Raw genomic sequence first — 17,706 nt, forward strand, 5'->3', positions numbered from 1 at the left:
ATTACGTTAATATCTAAACCCCAATAGCTAAAACCTCAAAATACGCTCGAAAAACACGATAATTGTTATATATTACTTCTTCGAGCGTTTTTCCGCCAAACTAAAAACATTTATCACAAAGTGTCTCTACTAAATGTTCATATTTTCATCCAATCTATAATGTTCGTGAACAAAGTTTTTTCAAAAAACGAAAAAAAAAAGTTTTTGCTTCCCCCCGATTGGTTACTTCCCTCTTGATCCTACCACTATATATATATATATATATATATATATATATATATATATATATATATATATATATATATATATATATATATATATATATATATATATATATATATATTAAATTAAAAACGTTAACAAAGTATTAAGTGTATGATACTGTACATTAAACTTAATTGTTTCAATCTATGTTTACTATATTAAAAGATAATGTTAAACGATTGATATTTAAATAAAGTTAACTAGAACGTTTATGAAGTTAAAAAGTAAACGTTAGTACATAAATGATTTATGTTTAACGTTAGTACATAAATGATTTATGTTTAACCCCAAGGGGTGGCTTGGTGGTAAGATGCTTGGAAAGTTCCAAAGGGACCCAGGTTCAATCACCACCTGCTACACTTTGGGGGCTTGCCTTAAAAAAAAAACATTATGTGATATAACAACTTCTGGTATTTAAATGATTTTAATTATATATATATCATAAGATGTACAAATAAATATATTTCTTAACAAAAATATATGTATATTTTACAATGTTATAAAATATAATAATAACTTAGATATAAAACGTCTTGATTTAAAAATACTATTAATTATATTGTAGTAAATAACGAGAAGACGATTTAAAGAAGCAAATGACCAAAATATTAAAATGTATAAGTTACATTTCAAATAAGATAATTTATTGACAAATAAGTCTAATTATTAATAAAGGCACTTATCGCGAACCATAAAATACAAGATATTAAAGCGTACGAAAAGACGTTCGAGAAACCGGAACTGAGACATAAACTGGGCGTAAACGTACAAGACAACGGAGCTAAAGTTACAAGTCAACAATATAATATAATATATAATTAATTAAAATAAATTATATATATTATATATAAATATAAAAATATGTTGACGTATATATATATATATATATATATATATATATATATATATATATATATATATATATATATTATGTAGACGAACTAGCAAACAAAAACATTTTGAGCTGGATCAGGCGGCCATGCGATCGCATGGCAAATACACTACAAGCCCATGCGATCGCATGGGCTACAGTAAATGGAAATATGCCTATAAAAGGCCAGTTTGCTCGACGAGTTACACACACCTTTTTTCTTTTCTTTCTTCTGTAATCTATATTTATATTTATATTTATAATTATAATTTTAATTTTAATTTAAGTTTAATAATAATAAAGTATATACGAGGGTGTTTTAATTTGGGTTTCAAACCATTTTAAACTAAAGAAATATTGGGTATTGTTCGGGGTATTGTTCTTGAATCCAAGGCCAAACATACAGTCGTCTACCATCATTACGTCTATGCAATTTGCCTACAATATTGAATCTCAATATTGAACCGTGAGTTATAGATCCCTTTTTAAATGCTTTAAATATTTTTGGTCTAAGAATACATGCAATTTATTTTAAACGCAATGGACACAAGTACATACTTAATTCTACACTGAGTTAAACCGAAAATCCCTTAGCTTTGGTAACTAGTAGCTGCCAGTACATAGGATGTAGACTGATGAGCTCTAATAATTGTATATGGATCCATAGGGCTTGACATCCCCGTCCGAGCTAGTAGCGCTAGCCTTTTAACGGACGTATGTTATTTGATTTTATGACACGTTGGTTTGCGTGTATTAAAACAAATAGGGTAATGATCATTATAGCGTTAAGTTTAGTTACGAGGGCACTCTGTTACGTAGAATCTATTGATAAACTTTTGATGAAATCTTGTGGTCTATCTTTATATACTTATGACTCGAGCAATTAAACCTATAACTCACCAACATTCGTGTTGACCTTTTTAGCATGTTTTATTCTCAGGTCCTTAGACTGCTTCCGCTGTGATGTGCTTGTTGCCTGCATGGAGTCTCTCATGCTTTGTATAAAGTTTATTGCATTCGAAACAAAACTACATTATGTAATAAATAATTTGACTGTGATGTCAACCTGTAAAATAAAGACCTATGTATTTTGGGGATTTGCTTATACCTCACTCACCCACATGCTTATAACTTTCTATGTTTAGAAAGTCACTTATTTTAATGAATGCAATATTTTATCAAAACGTATCATATAGAGGTCAAAACCTCAATGTGAAATCAATGATTAACGTTCCGCGTCAATAGCAATTTTGACGGGTCGTTACAGAATGAGACCTAATGTAGCGATCCGGCAAAATCGTCATTGACCGCGTCGTCTACTTAGGTCCCGTTACGTGGTCATAAGTCTTTAAAACATCGTTTGACCAAAATATGTCGCATTCATTTCAAATATAAAGATGTTTCAAAGTTTACAAAGTAGTTCAACAACTAGTTCAACAACTAGTTTACAAAGTTTACAAAATTACTTGCAGAAGTCTCGAACTTGAGACCTTTGAGTTAATTAATACATCTTAAACTAACTGAGAAAATTGGCACCTCGTTAGATTTCTTATATTTATCATACTATCATATATCTGAGTATTGTTTTATTGAAACAACATTAAAAAAATTCGTAAAAAAAATTAGGAAAATGTAGGTCGTCGGGGGCGGATGACCCGGTTGCACCATGTTGGATCCGCCCCTGCTTTCAACTAGCGCCAGAGAGATGGATGGCGCAACACTTGACGGATTTATGTCTATTTGCGCCAAGTGTTGGCTTGTGCTAAACCAATGGTTTAGCGGAAAGAGAGGAACCGACCTACCTAATAGGTTTTGATCACTTTTTACGGGGACCCTGTTCCCGCTCACATTTTTAATTTCCCGCCTAATGCATTTTGTAATTTTAAAAGGAAAATAAAATAAAATTAATTAAATTTAAATTTAAATAAAGTATAATAGGTGAAATAAAATTGGAGCATACGGAGTATAACATTTTGTGCGCACACAACCTTTACAGTATTACAGATCAATCACCCTCAACAATTCCTTCACGTTCTCCTTCATAGCAGAAACTCAATTCGCTATGGTATATTTCAATATCTATTTACTGTATAATTATATTGCAATTCTGTAATAATCATCTTGTTATGAATTTACTTTCTGTCAATTGTAAAGTTTGTTGCGGAAGATTAACATTCACACACATATTATAGCTGTAGAAATCTGTTTAGGTTTTTGATTCAGTTGTCTTTGCTGTAGTTTTGTAACTAGATAACGACGTTTCTTCTATACACTCGCGGTGTTGATTTAATATCGAATCACTAGCTTAATTTATTCATGTCATCGCCATGCCCTAGTTTTGCTTTATATGATAACATGCGAGAAATTAATTTTTAGACTGTTTCAGTTTGTGGTCGAATTAAATTAGTTCTGTATGACAATTTATGATTTAGTAAAACTCGATCTAATAATATGAAATATTGATTAAACTGAGAACTAAGGTCATTTCCGTGAGTTGCTTTTAGCTGTTGCTTGTGATTGTAAATGATTTTCTGATCTTCTGATCTTATAATTATGATTGTAATTTTGTAAATGATAATTACTCCGTATAATTATTACTACTGTCCCCACGCGTGTCTTTAGAAAAATGTGTAAAGTTGCTTTGGTTACATTCAAGTTTGTTTAAGGAGTATATTTATTATTTTTGTATTTGTTTTGTTTTCATGCTGGTGTAGTCCAAGAAAAGAGGTTTGTCGTTGGAAGATAAGCGAGAGAAGATGCTTCAAATCTTCTACGACTCTCAAGACTTTTACCTTGTGAGTATAGAATATATATGTTACTTTCTTGTTTAAGAACATTGTTACTATTATTATCTGCTTGAGATAAGCACTAAAATTGCTTAATTGTATAATTCTGTGTATGCTACAATTGATTTGATTGAAAAGCTATACCACGAGTTTTTCTTTGTATGGTACGATACTAATGTTCTTATGCCTAGATTGATTTGACTAACAAGCTTAATACATAACGTGCCTTGTGTGGGTAAGAGTTATTAGACTACCTCTTGTTTGTTTTGTCACTTACGAAAGAGTTGCTCTGATTTAGCGATTGTCTGCAAATCACTAAAAGTATTTTTCATTGAAACTAAATGTTGATTGCTAGTGGACAATAGATTAAGACTGGAGTAACCTTCACCGACTAATTTGTTGGATGTTGTGAAGAACTATGAATCTGTCTTAGATAATAAATGGTTACTGAACACGCAAATTCATTCTGATATCTTCTACTAACACCAATGTGAAGGTTTCTACTGTACACTCATTACTGACTTTGGTGAAAGAATTTTCAACTTTCCTTGACATTTATATAAAGATAGCAGGACACAGAGTATAGCTTTTTCCTAGTGTAGGGTTGGGGCTCATTGATAAATTTTCATGCGAGTAACACAACTAGGGTGTACTGCTTCTCTAACTTCTTATCTTTACCGTTGTAGTTGTGTCTGATATCTAGGTCCATCATGTTTTGAACTTAGTTTATTGAATTAATTTTGTGTGTACAATGTCAGCTCAAGGAACTTGAAAAGTTGGGTCCTAGGAAAGGTGTCATCAGCCAATCTGTCAAAGACGTTGTCCAAAGTCTGGTGGATGATGACTTAGTCTCAAAAGACAAGATTGGAACATCGGTAAGAAATGCTTCCAGATGATTCACTAAGCAATATGTTTCCTTTGTGAAATCATTTTATAAATAAATATTGAAAACCTCCTATTATTTCTGTTTCGTGAATTGATCTATGGTCAAATAGTGGCTATACAATGATATTTTATGATTTTAGTTCAAGACTCCAAATATAATTTTAGAAATGTATATGTTAATCTCGAACATTTCAGATATACTTTTGGAGCCTTCCTAGCTGTGCTGGAAATCAGGTAGAGACATATTAATGTTATTTGTGTTTATATTTTTAAATCATCGAAGTTTAATCATCCTTGTAAATTGTTGTTTTGTGAATGTTTATTGGTGTAACAGCTCAGAAATGTAACAAAGAAACTTGAGTCAGAGCTTCAAAGCAGCAAGAACCGGCATGTGGAGCTTGTTGAGCAATGTGAGTCCCTAAAGAAAGGCCGAGAGGATTCAGTAAGTTGGTGACTAGCCTTTTTTCATTTTTAAGTTGTTTTGGATAGAGGAACAACTTTTTAAGTTCCTTTTTGACTACTACTATTAAACATTAAGCGTTCAACAGGATGCAAGAGAAGAGGCTTTGAGTGAGCTAAAAGACATTGAACAAAAGTATAATAATCTGAAAGTATATTCACTTTTCATTCATCTTTTTATTCTTTTAGTTACTGAATAAATTTAATTATATTGACTGAACTAGATAATTTTGATTTCAGAAAGAAATGGGACAATATGCAGACAATGATCCAGCTGCATTTGATGCAATGAGCAATAAAAAAACTACCTTCATTTTCTTCTCTTACTTCAATCATATTATGTAAAACACCTTTTGTTCAGGATTCGACTCTATATATCAGAGGTGGCAAATGTATAGATGGGCAAGTTGGGACATAACTAGTTCGGGCTGAAAGATGTAGTTTTAGTACAGGTCAAAATGGACCCGGTCAAGTTCTGGTGACATGCAAATACTTTTCCGTGCATTGTAAAATAGTAGTGAAAGCATTTATACTTCTAAATTTTCTACTATCTAAAGATTGTGACGTCTAAGGTGGAAACAAGCGTTGAAAATCGACTTTTGGAGGCTTTCAACCTATATAACATGTCGCTCCATTTGGCCCGCTTAACCCATATAGACCTGTTGATAAGTAAATGAGCTTACTTGCCACCTTAACTATAGTACTATATAAGTATATATCCATGGAACTTGTAAAAACATGCTGATATAATCACTGTTAATTTCAGAGGAAGCTATTAAAGTTGCCCATGAAGCAGCAAACAGATGGACAGGTTTGACTTCCTACACATGAATTTCTTGTTCCAATCCAGTTTTTTCTAACTGCACCATGCATGGCAATATATTGCAGACAATATTTTCACATTGCGACAGTGGTGTTCAAACAATTTCCCTCAGGCCAAAGAACAGCTTGAACACTTGTACAATGAGGTAAATTTTAATTTTGTTTAAACCATCTTAAAACCACAATTAAGGTTACAACTTTCAATTTCAGTTAGCATCACTTCAATTTCTAAAGACCACTTTATAACTCAAAACCCTTATAGTCGTAACACAGAAATATAAAATGAAGTCTCTTTTCGGGCCAATCATTTGTATCTCACTAGAGCCAAGATGATCAAATGGGCGGGTGAGATGGATTTCGGTTGAAATGGGTCTATACGGGTGAGAATGGTTTGGGTTGGATTTTTTGTATAAAATGGTTCAGATGGTACAAGAATACCAAATCAACCACTTTGGTATGTGACTCGTTTTCTTTTAAGGCGCTTTTTACTTTTCCTGTTATAGATACAACATTGCCAAAACTAACCACTTTATAATTGAATTGAAATCACAAACTTTATACTTTACCTATAACAATTAGTCTTGTGCATTCCTGTTGGGAAAAATCAGAAGATGAGTTGCATGGAAGCTTATGCTCCATCCTTAAACTTTGTTGAATATCTTTGAACAGAAAATTCGTGAATTAATATTGTATGAAATGAAATGTATGAGTGCTAACTGGGTCTGACTTTACATGTAATATTCAGGTGGGGATAACAGAAGATTTCGACTATATAGAGCTACCCGCAATGCCACCTGTGAAGCAAGCTGAGGAATAGATACTAGAAGCCGCATGCAAACTAATTCCATACATACATGCCTACACTAGAATCCAGATTATTGAATCAAGGTTATACTTTGATGTTCAGTTTCACATGTGTCTATCCTATTATGAGACTCTAAGTCAATTTTACCATCAATGAACCAGTGCTACTTTTCTTAAGGTGTGTTTTTTTTTACGCCCTGTATGTTATATGTTAGTCATTGTCTCCCACAAAGAATGCAATATTTTTTTGCCTAATAACTGAACTTATAAGGGGCACTTTGTATCCGAAGTATGGTACCACGACTTCCTACATATATATGTGGTGTGCAACTTGTATGACCATGATTCATGACAACTCCATGTTACTATTGTATATGTCCAAAAAAGGGAACACCTCACATGACAGTGGCTAAAACCCCTGTTCCCTTGCATGCCCAAAGTGTCCCTCTAATAAATTCCAGTGTATTATGTTTGATATGAAGTTACAGTCTTACAGGTGTTTTTTAGATAAACAATGCTGACAAACTTGATAACAAGGATCCACGGACTTATGGCATAACCTTTGAATGGCTTATTTGCTGCAAACCCAATCTTAAACCGGTATCATTTAAGTAAATATCTAATACCTAATGATAGAATGGTTTGTTGGGAAAACAATATACACAAACACCCGATTCCACCTGACATACAACAATTTTGGCCTGTAAACAAATGTGACATCCTAACTTTTGTTAAGCACATGGTGGACTAGAGTTTCCAATTAGTTAGGCACAAACGAAATTTAGGTTTAAGATAAAGAAATACACCATCTAAGGGGGATTTTAATGTTCATTGGTCCAGTTATATTCTAAGGAGTTAATTCCCATAAATTTAGATTTAAGAGTGGAGCTTCTTTTTCAATGGTAGTTCATCCATGTTCATGCCAATCATGTGGCTTTTTATTTTATTTTTATTTTCATCACTAGTTGTCAAAATGAACATTCCACAGGCCAGTGAAACAGCCTAAAATAAGTTTAACCACAATGATTGGCTTAGTGACAGCCTAAAATCAATTCAACCACAAATCCACAATGGTTGATTTAATGACCTTTTTATGTTTTCCTATTTTCTGAGAAGATCATATGTGCTGTTAACTGCATGGAAGTAATACTCAAGATTATAGGTGGTAACCATCCAGGCCTAGCCTGGGTGGCCACCAGCACTTTCAGTGAAGGGGAGGTCTCGGGTTCAATCCTAAGGGGTGCCCGCATTTAATGACCAAACTGGAGAATGCCTTACCTGGTAGCGGTGGAGGGCTGGCTTGCCGTTTACCCGGGGTTTACCTGCGGTGGGGGGCCAATGTGCTCTGGCCCATAGTGGGGTTCCTCGTAAAAAAAAAAAAAAAAAAAAAAAAAAAGATTATAGGTGGTGATTTATGATACGTATATTATACTTAGTTAATTATAGGCCAATACTGCGAGTCTTCTCAATGTTTAGTTAAAAATATATAATTATAATTGCTTGGCAATCGCTTCGAATCTCAAAGTCAGAGTTTAAAGGCAATAATTATCCAGATTCCAGAGTCGAGATTGAACATGCACATGCAAAAGGATTGAACAATAATTCGGAAGCCAATGATTATAAGTTGGCTTATTCTTGCGTTGTATGTTCTTTTACGAACTTATTTAAATTATTCAAAATTATTATTATCACAAGGTATCAAACAATCACTAGATTCTCTAATCACACCATACAGTTAATTAAAGCATTAAATTAAATCATTTTTTAAAAGGCAATAATTATTTTAATAATAAACTAGCAAGATGGTAAAAAATACAACAGTGATCACATATCACAAACCTTTTACACACTGCAATAAGTAAAGCATTAAATCATTATAGCCAATGATTTTATATCTATGGGCCATCTTTCGGCTGTGAATCAACCCCAAGAGATGGTCTTAGTTGTTGGGTGATTGTGAATGTACAAATGAGATTCATGTTCAATTTTACTAGCTACACTTTGGAACCTTGCATTTAAACAAACAAAAGAAATCTTTTGGTGGTGAATCTATGATCAAAATATATATGAGTCTTATACTATAGAACAATGACTAATCTTTAATTACTCATAACGTAATATCATAAGTATTAAAAACATATGAGGTAGTATAAATATATTTAGTCTTGTACAATATACATTCAATGTACTTTGTAAATTTTACATAATAATTATAATTAGTGATGTCATAGAACACCACTATTGGCACTATTCCGACATATAATCACAATTGTCATCTTTGATTTATGTCTTCATATTTGATTATCAATTCATGATATGGTTATCACTGTAGAGGAATATTCAAATGAATCCAACTTTTAAGTTGAGATCCAAGGGATCAATTAGAGTGCGATATGTGGCGAGACAATCACATGTGATTGAAAAAAAAAAATTCAATTTTTTTTTCAAAGTGTTTTTTTAAAAAAAAAAAATTCGAAATTTTGTTTTCTATTTTTTTTTTCCAATCACATGTGATTGAATTTGACATGCAGCAAATCACATGTGATTCTGCATGCCAATCACATGTGATTGTAAAACCCAATCACATGTGATTTTGCATGTCAATTTCAATCACATGTGATTGAAAAAAAAAAAATTGAATCACATTGATTGAATTTTACAAAGAGAATCACATGTGATTGAGTTTTACAATCACATGTGATTGGATTTGGCATGCTAAATTTAAAAAAAAAAAATAAAAAATATTTCGGAAAAAAAATTAAATTTTTTTTTTTTTGAAATTTTTTATTTTTTTTAATCACATGTGATTGTCGCGTCACATGTTGGCTCTGATTAGTCCGTTGGATTTCAAGCAAATTATTGGATTCACGTGATTACAACTGTTTGTAAAGTTAAAAAAGGAAATTTCAAAAATATAAAAAATATATATATTTCGTTAAATTTTTTTAATTTAACCAATAAATAATACTCGTAAAACCTAAAACTCAAAACTTAAAACCTTAAATCCTAAATTAACTTTAAATTTTAAAAAAACATATATCTCAAAATGTATAATTAATTAAATATATAAATAAATATAAATATAAATGATAAATAATATTATTTAATACTAATAAAAAGTACACAACGGTCACTCTGGACATCGGCCAAACCCCTCCATGTGCCAAAGAATCTTTCACTATAGCCGCTTAAACCCTACCAGCAACCCAATTTGTTCCTATCATACCGTACACGTGTCCTTCATCGACGGCTATTATCCATTTCCCGTTTAAGTCTATAATTTCTACAGTAATTTTTTCCAGTTATTAAACAACGGTAATCCAGATTGGCCCATTTGTTTTTACTCAAAAAACATATTCCAAATTTATTTATACCCCACCCACGACTTTTGTCTTCCTATATAAACCTCCAAAGCCACAACACCCTAAAACAAGCACACATTCAGATTCAATTTTCAAATTGCGTAATTGCACAGAATTCAATTTCGATTGAGTTTTAAAAATGGAAGCTTTGAGAATGAGCTTTGTTATGGCAGTTTTTGCTGTTGTGATGTCACTAATTGTCCCATCAATGAATGCTCAAGGCCCTGCTGCTGCTCCTGCACCTTCAAATGATGGTAATTTCTTCGTTGATTTCTAGATCTGTAGTGAATTAAACATTTGATTATGAAAGAGATTCACATTATGTTGAGATCTCGCAATTCGTTTTTAAAAGTAACCGTAGATCTGGAAATTTAATAGCTTGGGGCTAATTGTACAATATAGCATATTATTTCCCCAATATTTTTTTTTAAACAAATCAAATTTATCTACCCAAATTAAAAAGCTATTTGAAGTGTCTTTTTCTATCACCATCTAGCTCGAAAACATGTTATCATTGACTGAATATGAAGTGATTTTTACCTAAAATTAAAGGTTCTTATTAGGAAAAAAATCTATTTATCTTTTATCAATATAATTATTGTAAAAGTTAATGTTTATTTTTGTCAATGATCATGATTCGTTCTTCTGTTAACAAATTTATAAAAACATGTTATATTTTTGGCCTCTGAAAAAACTATTTTATTAGCGTATGGTCTATTTAAATTTGTGCTTGAAATAGATGACTGATTTAATTCAAATTTGTAATTAAAATAGATGATTGATTCTATTCAAATTTGTGATTAAATAGATGATTGCTTATTGTTATTTTCTGGTGATTTTTAGGGGCAGCGATTGACCAAGGTGTAGCATATGTGCTGATGGTGGTTGCTTTGGCTTTAACTTATATCATTCACTAGATATATCCATGAAAAACTTATGTGGGATTCTTTCAATTTTAATTATTTTTTATTTATCATCTGTTTGGGTTTGTATTGACATTTTTAATTCAAATCCAATTCTTTGTAATGTAAAGAGTCTTTTTAACATTATCATCATCATCATTAATGTAATTTGCTACAAATTTCTTTATTTTGACGTCTCTCTCTTAAAGCATGTACATGGTTATATAAGTTTAGGGAACCTCCCTCCTACACCAAATAGTAGGATTATTGCATTTTTTTGAATTGACTATACTTATGAATGATATATATATATATATATATATATATATATATATATATATATATATATATATATATATATATATATATATATATATAGTGGTAGGATCAAGAGCTAAGTAACCATTCGGGGGAAGCAAAAACTTTTTTTTTCTTTTCGTTTTTTGAAAAAACTTTTTTCACGAACATTATAGATGAGATGAAAATATGAACATTTAGTAGAGACACTTTGTGATAAATATTTTTATTTTGGCGGGAAAACGCCCGAAGAAGTAATATATAACAATTATCGTATTTTTCGAGCGTATTTTGAGGTTTTAGCTATTGGGGTTTAGATATTAGGGTTTATAGGGTTTAGATATTAGGGTTTAGAAATTTAGGGTTTAGAGTTTAGATTTAGGGTTTAGATTTAGAATTTAGATTGAGTTTTTAACACGAACGGTTTAGGGTTTAGGGTTTAGGGTTTGGTGTTTTGGGTTTATGGAATAAACTCAAAACACCAAACCCTAAACCCTAAACTCTAAATCGGGCTAAATTTTACTTCACAAAACATGAAAAAAAAACGTTCATATTCTTCACGAACAATATTATCTTGAATATTATTTTTGTCGATCGTTTTCCCGCCTAAATAATAACATTCATCACGAAGTGTCTCTTCTAAATGTTCATATTTTTGTGTGATCTTGATGCCGGAAATATTTTTTTCAAAAAAACGAATTTTTTTTTTTTGCTTCCCTCCGATTGGTTACTTCCCCATTGATCCTGCCCCTATATATATATATATATATATATATAGTAATAATAATAATAATCATGATCAATAATAATCATAATCAAATAATTAGCTGTATCAAAACGTGATTTAATTTAATAGTGTTTGGATTTGATTATGATGTTTAATATTTCAATAATCAGATAATCATTTTTCCGAGTGTTTGGGAAAATTAACTTATTTGATACTTAACATGTAAAATTACCAAAAGGGATATTTATTTTCAGAAAAAATAAAGTACATAAATAAATTTAATATGTTATAGTAATACATTTTTCATAAATCTTAGAAGTACTATCAAATACTCCGTATAAGGTAAAGAAATTAAAATACTGTTTGTAACAAATAAATTTGAGGACTTGTGAATATATGTTAGTCAATGGTATACAAGTAAATTTGAGGATTTCATTCCATTATCCATTTGATATATAACAAGAGGGTTGGTAGCTCCATTTTGCCTTAATAGCGTTAAGGGTCGTAGGTATATACAAAGAACTTTAATTATTAGGAAGGGCATATCGGTCAATAAAGTGGCTAAAATTTTCAATAGAAAATGCGTTTTTGGTGCAGTAACACTTCCCATACTTCCTGGTTTTCGCGTTTTGTAACCAAGAGAACGTGAAAAATCATGTTTTCCTATTTAGTTCCCAAACACTAGACATTAATTAATTGCGATTTCTAAAAGCGATAATTAAAAAATCTACTTCAAATCGCTAAGGCAAACACCCCCTAAAACTGATTCATTGATTCCGTTAAAATGTGGTGAAATGACACAATTTAGATTGAATTCGATCTTATGAAGCACAATGTGTAATTACAGCTCCCAAAAAATGGTTGTTTATGTAGGGGTTGCCCAGTAATAGAAGTTGATAAATTAGACAATTGCACTGTAATAAAGAGGTAGAAGGTTTTTCCTGTTCGGGCTACCCGAGAAGGCGAGTAATCCGACCTCATACTCTAATGTACGCAGCCCAGCAGGATTACTATCTGGCTGTTTCCAACCCATCCCTGGCCACCACTAAATATTCGCCCTAGACGGGATTCGAACCTAAGACATCTTGCAAGAAACTCAGAGCCCCAACCACAATTGCACAATTGCACTGTAATAGAAGTTCATAAATCCTCAAGAAAACAAATGATACCTAGCCGCAATCAAAACCTTGATCACACAATTATGACGAAAAAGGTATGTAGGAACAGTAAAAGCCTAAAACTAAACATGTTATTTAACATTCACTCAACAATTCATCCAAACGTTGAATCTAATCAAGTAGAGCAATAATAACTCAGTAATTGAAAATCGAGAGCAGTAGGTCAACTAATTGGTCTCTCAATACTATAACATGTTATTACTACAGAATAAGTGATCCATAGCATCATATCCTACCATACATCAAGAAATTCACAAAAAAGTGCATATAACATGTAGAACAAGAGATATTCAAAAAATAAATTACTATTACCCAAGCTTCAAATCTAATTCATAAAGTTACATTATCATAATGTGAAACCAATTCCATTAGACAAATAAGCTTATATAATAAAGCTACTACACATTCTCTCCAAATTACTTCTCCGATGAGTTTGGTCCCCTCTTCTTTCCAAAACCAACAACTGCACATAACAAAACTCCTTTGTTACAGACTAGACTGATGCCATTAACAATAAGAATAATGAAATCTAACAGAATCGTAATTATCAAGGCTTGATTAATGATAAGTGCTCATTAATGTAAAGATTTCGCAATTATTGAACTTATATGTGTAGATCAAAATTCACATAACCAATATAGTCCAACAAAATATAAACATTATTAGAAATAATAGCACAACATTCAAAAATATCAATTTATACATAAAAAAAAAAAAATAAACTAACCAGCAGTAACGAATCGACGGTTGTACTGAATACGTTTGTGAGCACGTCCACGTGGCTGCTTCTTCTTATCTTGCTTAGCAACCTTTGGGGTTTGACCTCTCACCTTACCAGCACGAGCCAATGAACCGTGAACCTTACCTGTATCCATCCAATCAGATCAAATTTATTAATCTACAAATAAAAACATCGATTAAAGTTTTTAGAAACGAAATTCGAACTCACCCATATTGAATTTGATGTGTTGTGATTGTTACTGCCTTTTCCCTTTGGATGTATTGCAAATCTGAGCAGAGACGATAGTGTTTTACGGCTAGGGTTTTAGAAATATATATTGAAAAAGGGCGTTGATAAGTGGGCTTTTTGGGCTATATAAGTGTGGGTCAACTAACCGGCCCATAATAAATAACTAAATAGTACAGAGTTCCTATGCTGCTGCTTGAGAACTTCAAATAACTACAGTATTTGATTGACTCTCGAGTATAAAAAGTTTATAGCAATTTATTTATTTGGAGTTGCATGAATCAGTTAACACCTTTACATACTTCCTCGGTGACGTGTTTTTAATTGCTAACACTTCTTGCTAGTAAAAATAAGGCGGGTTCATTTTTTGTATTCAACAAGTCACGAGACGTACTCCTATTCATGAGTTCATCGAGGAGCTTATTGTTACGGATTCTGATGATGTGAAATACATGTCTTTTCGTAGTGTGTCAAAGAGATTAAGGAATTGTCATCCATTGCGGGCTTCCGTAGGGGTTAGATCGTGGTGTAAAATGGGGCCGTTTTGGGTGTGTGGTAGGCCATTCCTTTGGATGTTGGGTTGGATTTGGTCAACTCCGCACTTGTTAATGCCAGGCTTCTAGATGTGTCTGATCATGTGTGTGTTGTTTGCTTCTGATCTTTTTTCTGATCCTATTGTTTCTTTGGTTCTCTCTCATCCTATTGTTGACGACGTCCCTTGGATTCTCATTGTGTTTGTAAAGACTAAAGAGTGTGGTTCTTCTTGGAGGAGTTCCGAAGGAATGTTTTGCTTCACAATGAGCAGCGTCTTGCGGGTATGGGTAATTGTTTGTTTGAGAATTGTGGCAATTGGTGTTTCAAAATCATTAAAAAGAAGGAATATGACGTGGGCATATATATATATATATATATATATATATATATATATATATATATATATATATATATATATATATATATGAGGTTATTGTAAAAAGAGATTTAAAATACATTAAGTAGTATGGGTTTCTGGCCGTAGGATTGATAAAGAAGTAGATTGCAGATAAAATTTGAATCATGGTACTTCTGTAATATTTAACAAGTTCAGTGGTATATACTAATTGTTGTGAAGGGCATGAACGGCATTTGAGTTATTATAGTCGATAAAACTAGACCACTTTTTACGTTTTTTTTTTTTTTTTTTTTTTCAGAAAATGCAGACCAATTATTCTAAAACATTGATGCACAGTCGCATATAGATTGATACATTTTTAGGAGATGCATGATTAACTATTAATGGAATGGAATTGATGCATGAATTGATGATGATACACAACCATCAATTAAATGATGTACAAAAATGTTGATACACACTACACTAGTATAGAATAACAGAGCTTAACCTTTATGCAATAAGTTGAGTTTTTCTCAACCAACGTATTCATCTTCTCCGGCTATTATTTTCCGATCAACCTTCGTCTCTCCTAAATGCTCGATGATGTGAGGTCTCTTTTACATCATGGTTGATAGGGAGTGCGAGCATGGTTGTCCACGTCGAGGAAGGATGAACACTCTAATATCGATTCGTGTAACATCGTTTTTGTTTTTCAACTTTCCGGATAATTGGGTTTGTATTGATTGTTGGAGATTATTCGATCAATATGGTATAGTTAAAGACGTGTATTTAGCTAGAAAAAGATTATGGAGGGGTCGGCGGTTTGGTTTCGTGAGATTTGAAGGTATTCATGACGTCGATTATTTCACTAAACTCCTAAACTCCATTCATGTAAAAGGAAGTGAGATTCTTGTCTATAAAGCCTTGAGAGAAAAAAAAGGTTGGCAACGTTCGATCTAGTACTCTTGATGTGGGTAATCCGAAAAGTGTTAAGAAAGATGTCACCCAGGGTTGTTCAAACTCGAGTTTCGTCTCTCTAAAATTAACAATTTGGGGTAGTAGATCTTTTGTCAAAGTCGTTAAAGGGGATAATCGAATCCCGACCAATTATGGGTGTCAACTTCCTGCAGATGGGAAGCTGGGCTTGTTGTGTTGTTTTATCAAGTCGTTTTTCTTGTATTTGTGTATTATTCAGTTTCTCCCTAGTTTTTTAATACATAAAACTCTTACCTTTCGACAAAAAATATATATGTTGATACACATTCATGTATACGTATTATGTAATCTCTATTCTCTATTAACATTAAAAGTGTTGATACACATGTGACATGTGAAACTTGATACAATGTAAATTTAATACAATGATGCACATGAGTCATCTCGGGATGGAATTCAAATAAAATTATAGCACCATTTATATTTATTTTATATTTACTAGTTTGAATCAGTTGATTTTTACGTTATGAAAATAGAAAACTAACGTGCTACTTCCATGGAAAAACGTTACAGGCACGACCAAATGATAATAATAATTATTTATTTGAATATTATAGCTATAATGTAAATTAATCTTACTAAATTGCCCTTTATTATTTAAAATTATTGTCTTATTTATAGAGGACACATGTCAACACAAGATTGCTTCCTACCTTATGTATTTTAAGTTTAAATGTAGATGAACCGATCCATATATATATATATATATATATATATATATATATATATGGGCAGGATCAATGGGGAAGTAACCAATCGGGGGGAAGCAATTTTTTTTTTTCGTTTTTTTTGATTTTTTTTTCCGGCATCAAGATCACACGAAAATATGAACATTTAGAAGAGACACTTCGTGATGAATGTTATTATTTAGGCTGGAAAACGATCGACAAAAATAACATTCAAGATAATATTGTTCGTGAAGAATATGAACGTTTTTTTTCTTCATGTTTTGTGAAGTAAAATTTAGCCCGATTTAGAGTTTAGGGTTTAGGGTTTAGGGTTTGGTGTTTTGGGTTTATTCCATAAACCCAAAACACCAAACCCTAAACCCTAAACTCTAAACCGTTCGTGTTAAAAACTCAATCTAAATCCTAAATCTAAACCCTAAATCTAAACTCTAAACCCTAAATTTCTAAACCCTAATATCTAAACCCTATAAACCCTAATATCTAAACCCTAATATCTAAACCCCAATAGCTAAAACCTCAAAATACGCTCGAAAAACACGATAATTGTTATATATTACTTCTTCGAGCGTTTTTCCGCCAAACTAAAAACATTTATCACAAAGTGTCTCTACTAAATGTTCATATTTTCATCCAATCTATAATGTTCGTGAACAAAGTTTTTTCAAAAAACGAAAAAAAAAAGTTTTTGCTTCCCCCCGATTGGTTACTTCCCTCTTGATCCTACCACTATATATATATATATATATATATATATATATATATATATATATATATATATATATATATATATATATATATATATATATATATTAAATTAAAAACG

At 31.8% G+C, this 17,706-nt stretch overlaps 2 protein-coding genes across 2 annotated transcripts; one reads left to right on the forward strand and one right to left on the reverse strand.

The window, feature by feature from the left end:
- Positions 1-3,790: 3,790 nt before the first annotated feature.
- On the forward strand, positions 3,791-7,182 carry LOC139904322 (meiotic nuclear division protein 1 homolog). Its single transcript, XM_071886257.1, has 9 exons — positions 3,791-3,930; positions 4,680-4,796; positions 5,002-5,040; positions 5,141-5,248; positions 5,355-5,417; positions 5,506-5,557; positions 6,032-6,076; positions 6,154-6,233; positions 6,833-7,182. The coding sequence occupies exons 1-9, from the start codon at positions 3,892-3,894 to the stop codon at positions 6,902-6,904; spliced, it is 615 nt and encodes a 204-aa protein (XP_071742358.1). The 5' UTR covers positions 3,791-3,891; the 3' UTR covers positions 6,905-7,182.
- Positions 7,183-13,644: 6,462 nt separating this feature from the next.
- LOC139904323 (small ribosomal subunit protein eS30z/eS30y/eS30x-like) lies at positions 13,645-14,415 on the reverse strand. Its single transcript, XM_071886258.1, has 3 exons — positions 14,307-14,415; positions 14,085-14,222; positions 13,645-13,820 (listed from the first exon to the last, which is right to left on the reverse strand). Exons 1-3 carry the CDS (start codon positions 14,308-14,310, stop codon positions 13,774-13,776), a joined length of 189 nt encoding a protein of 62 aa, XP_071742359.1. The 5' UTR covers positions 14,311-14,415; the 3' UTR covers positions 13,645-13,773.
- Between the last annotated feature and the right edge of the window lie 3,291 nt (positions 14,416-17,706).

Source organism: Rutidosis leptorrhynchoides, chromosome 4 (assembly GCF_046630445.1).
Source record: "Rutidosis leptorrhynchoides isolate AG116_Rl617_1_P2 chromosome 4, CSIRO_AGI_Rlap_v1, whole genome shotgun sequence".
Taxonomy (NCBI): Eukaryota; Viridiplantae; Streptophyta; class Magnoliopsida; order Asterales; family Asteraceae; genus Rutidosis; species Rutidosis leptorrhynchoides.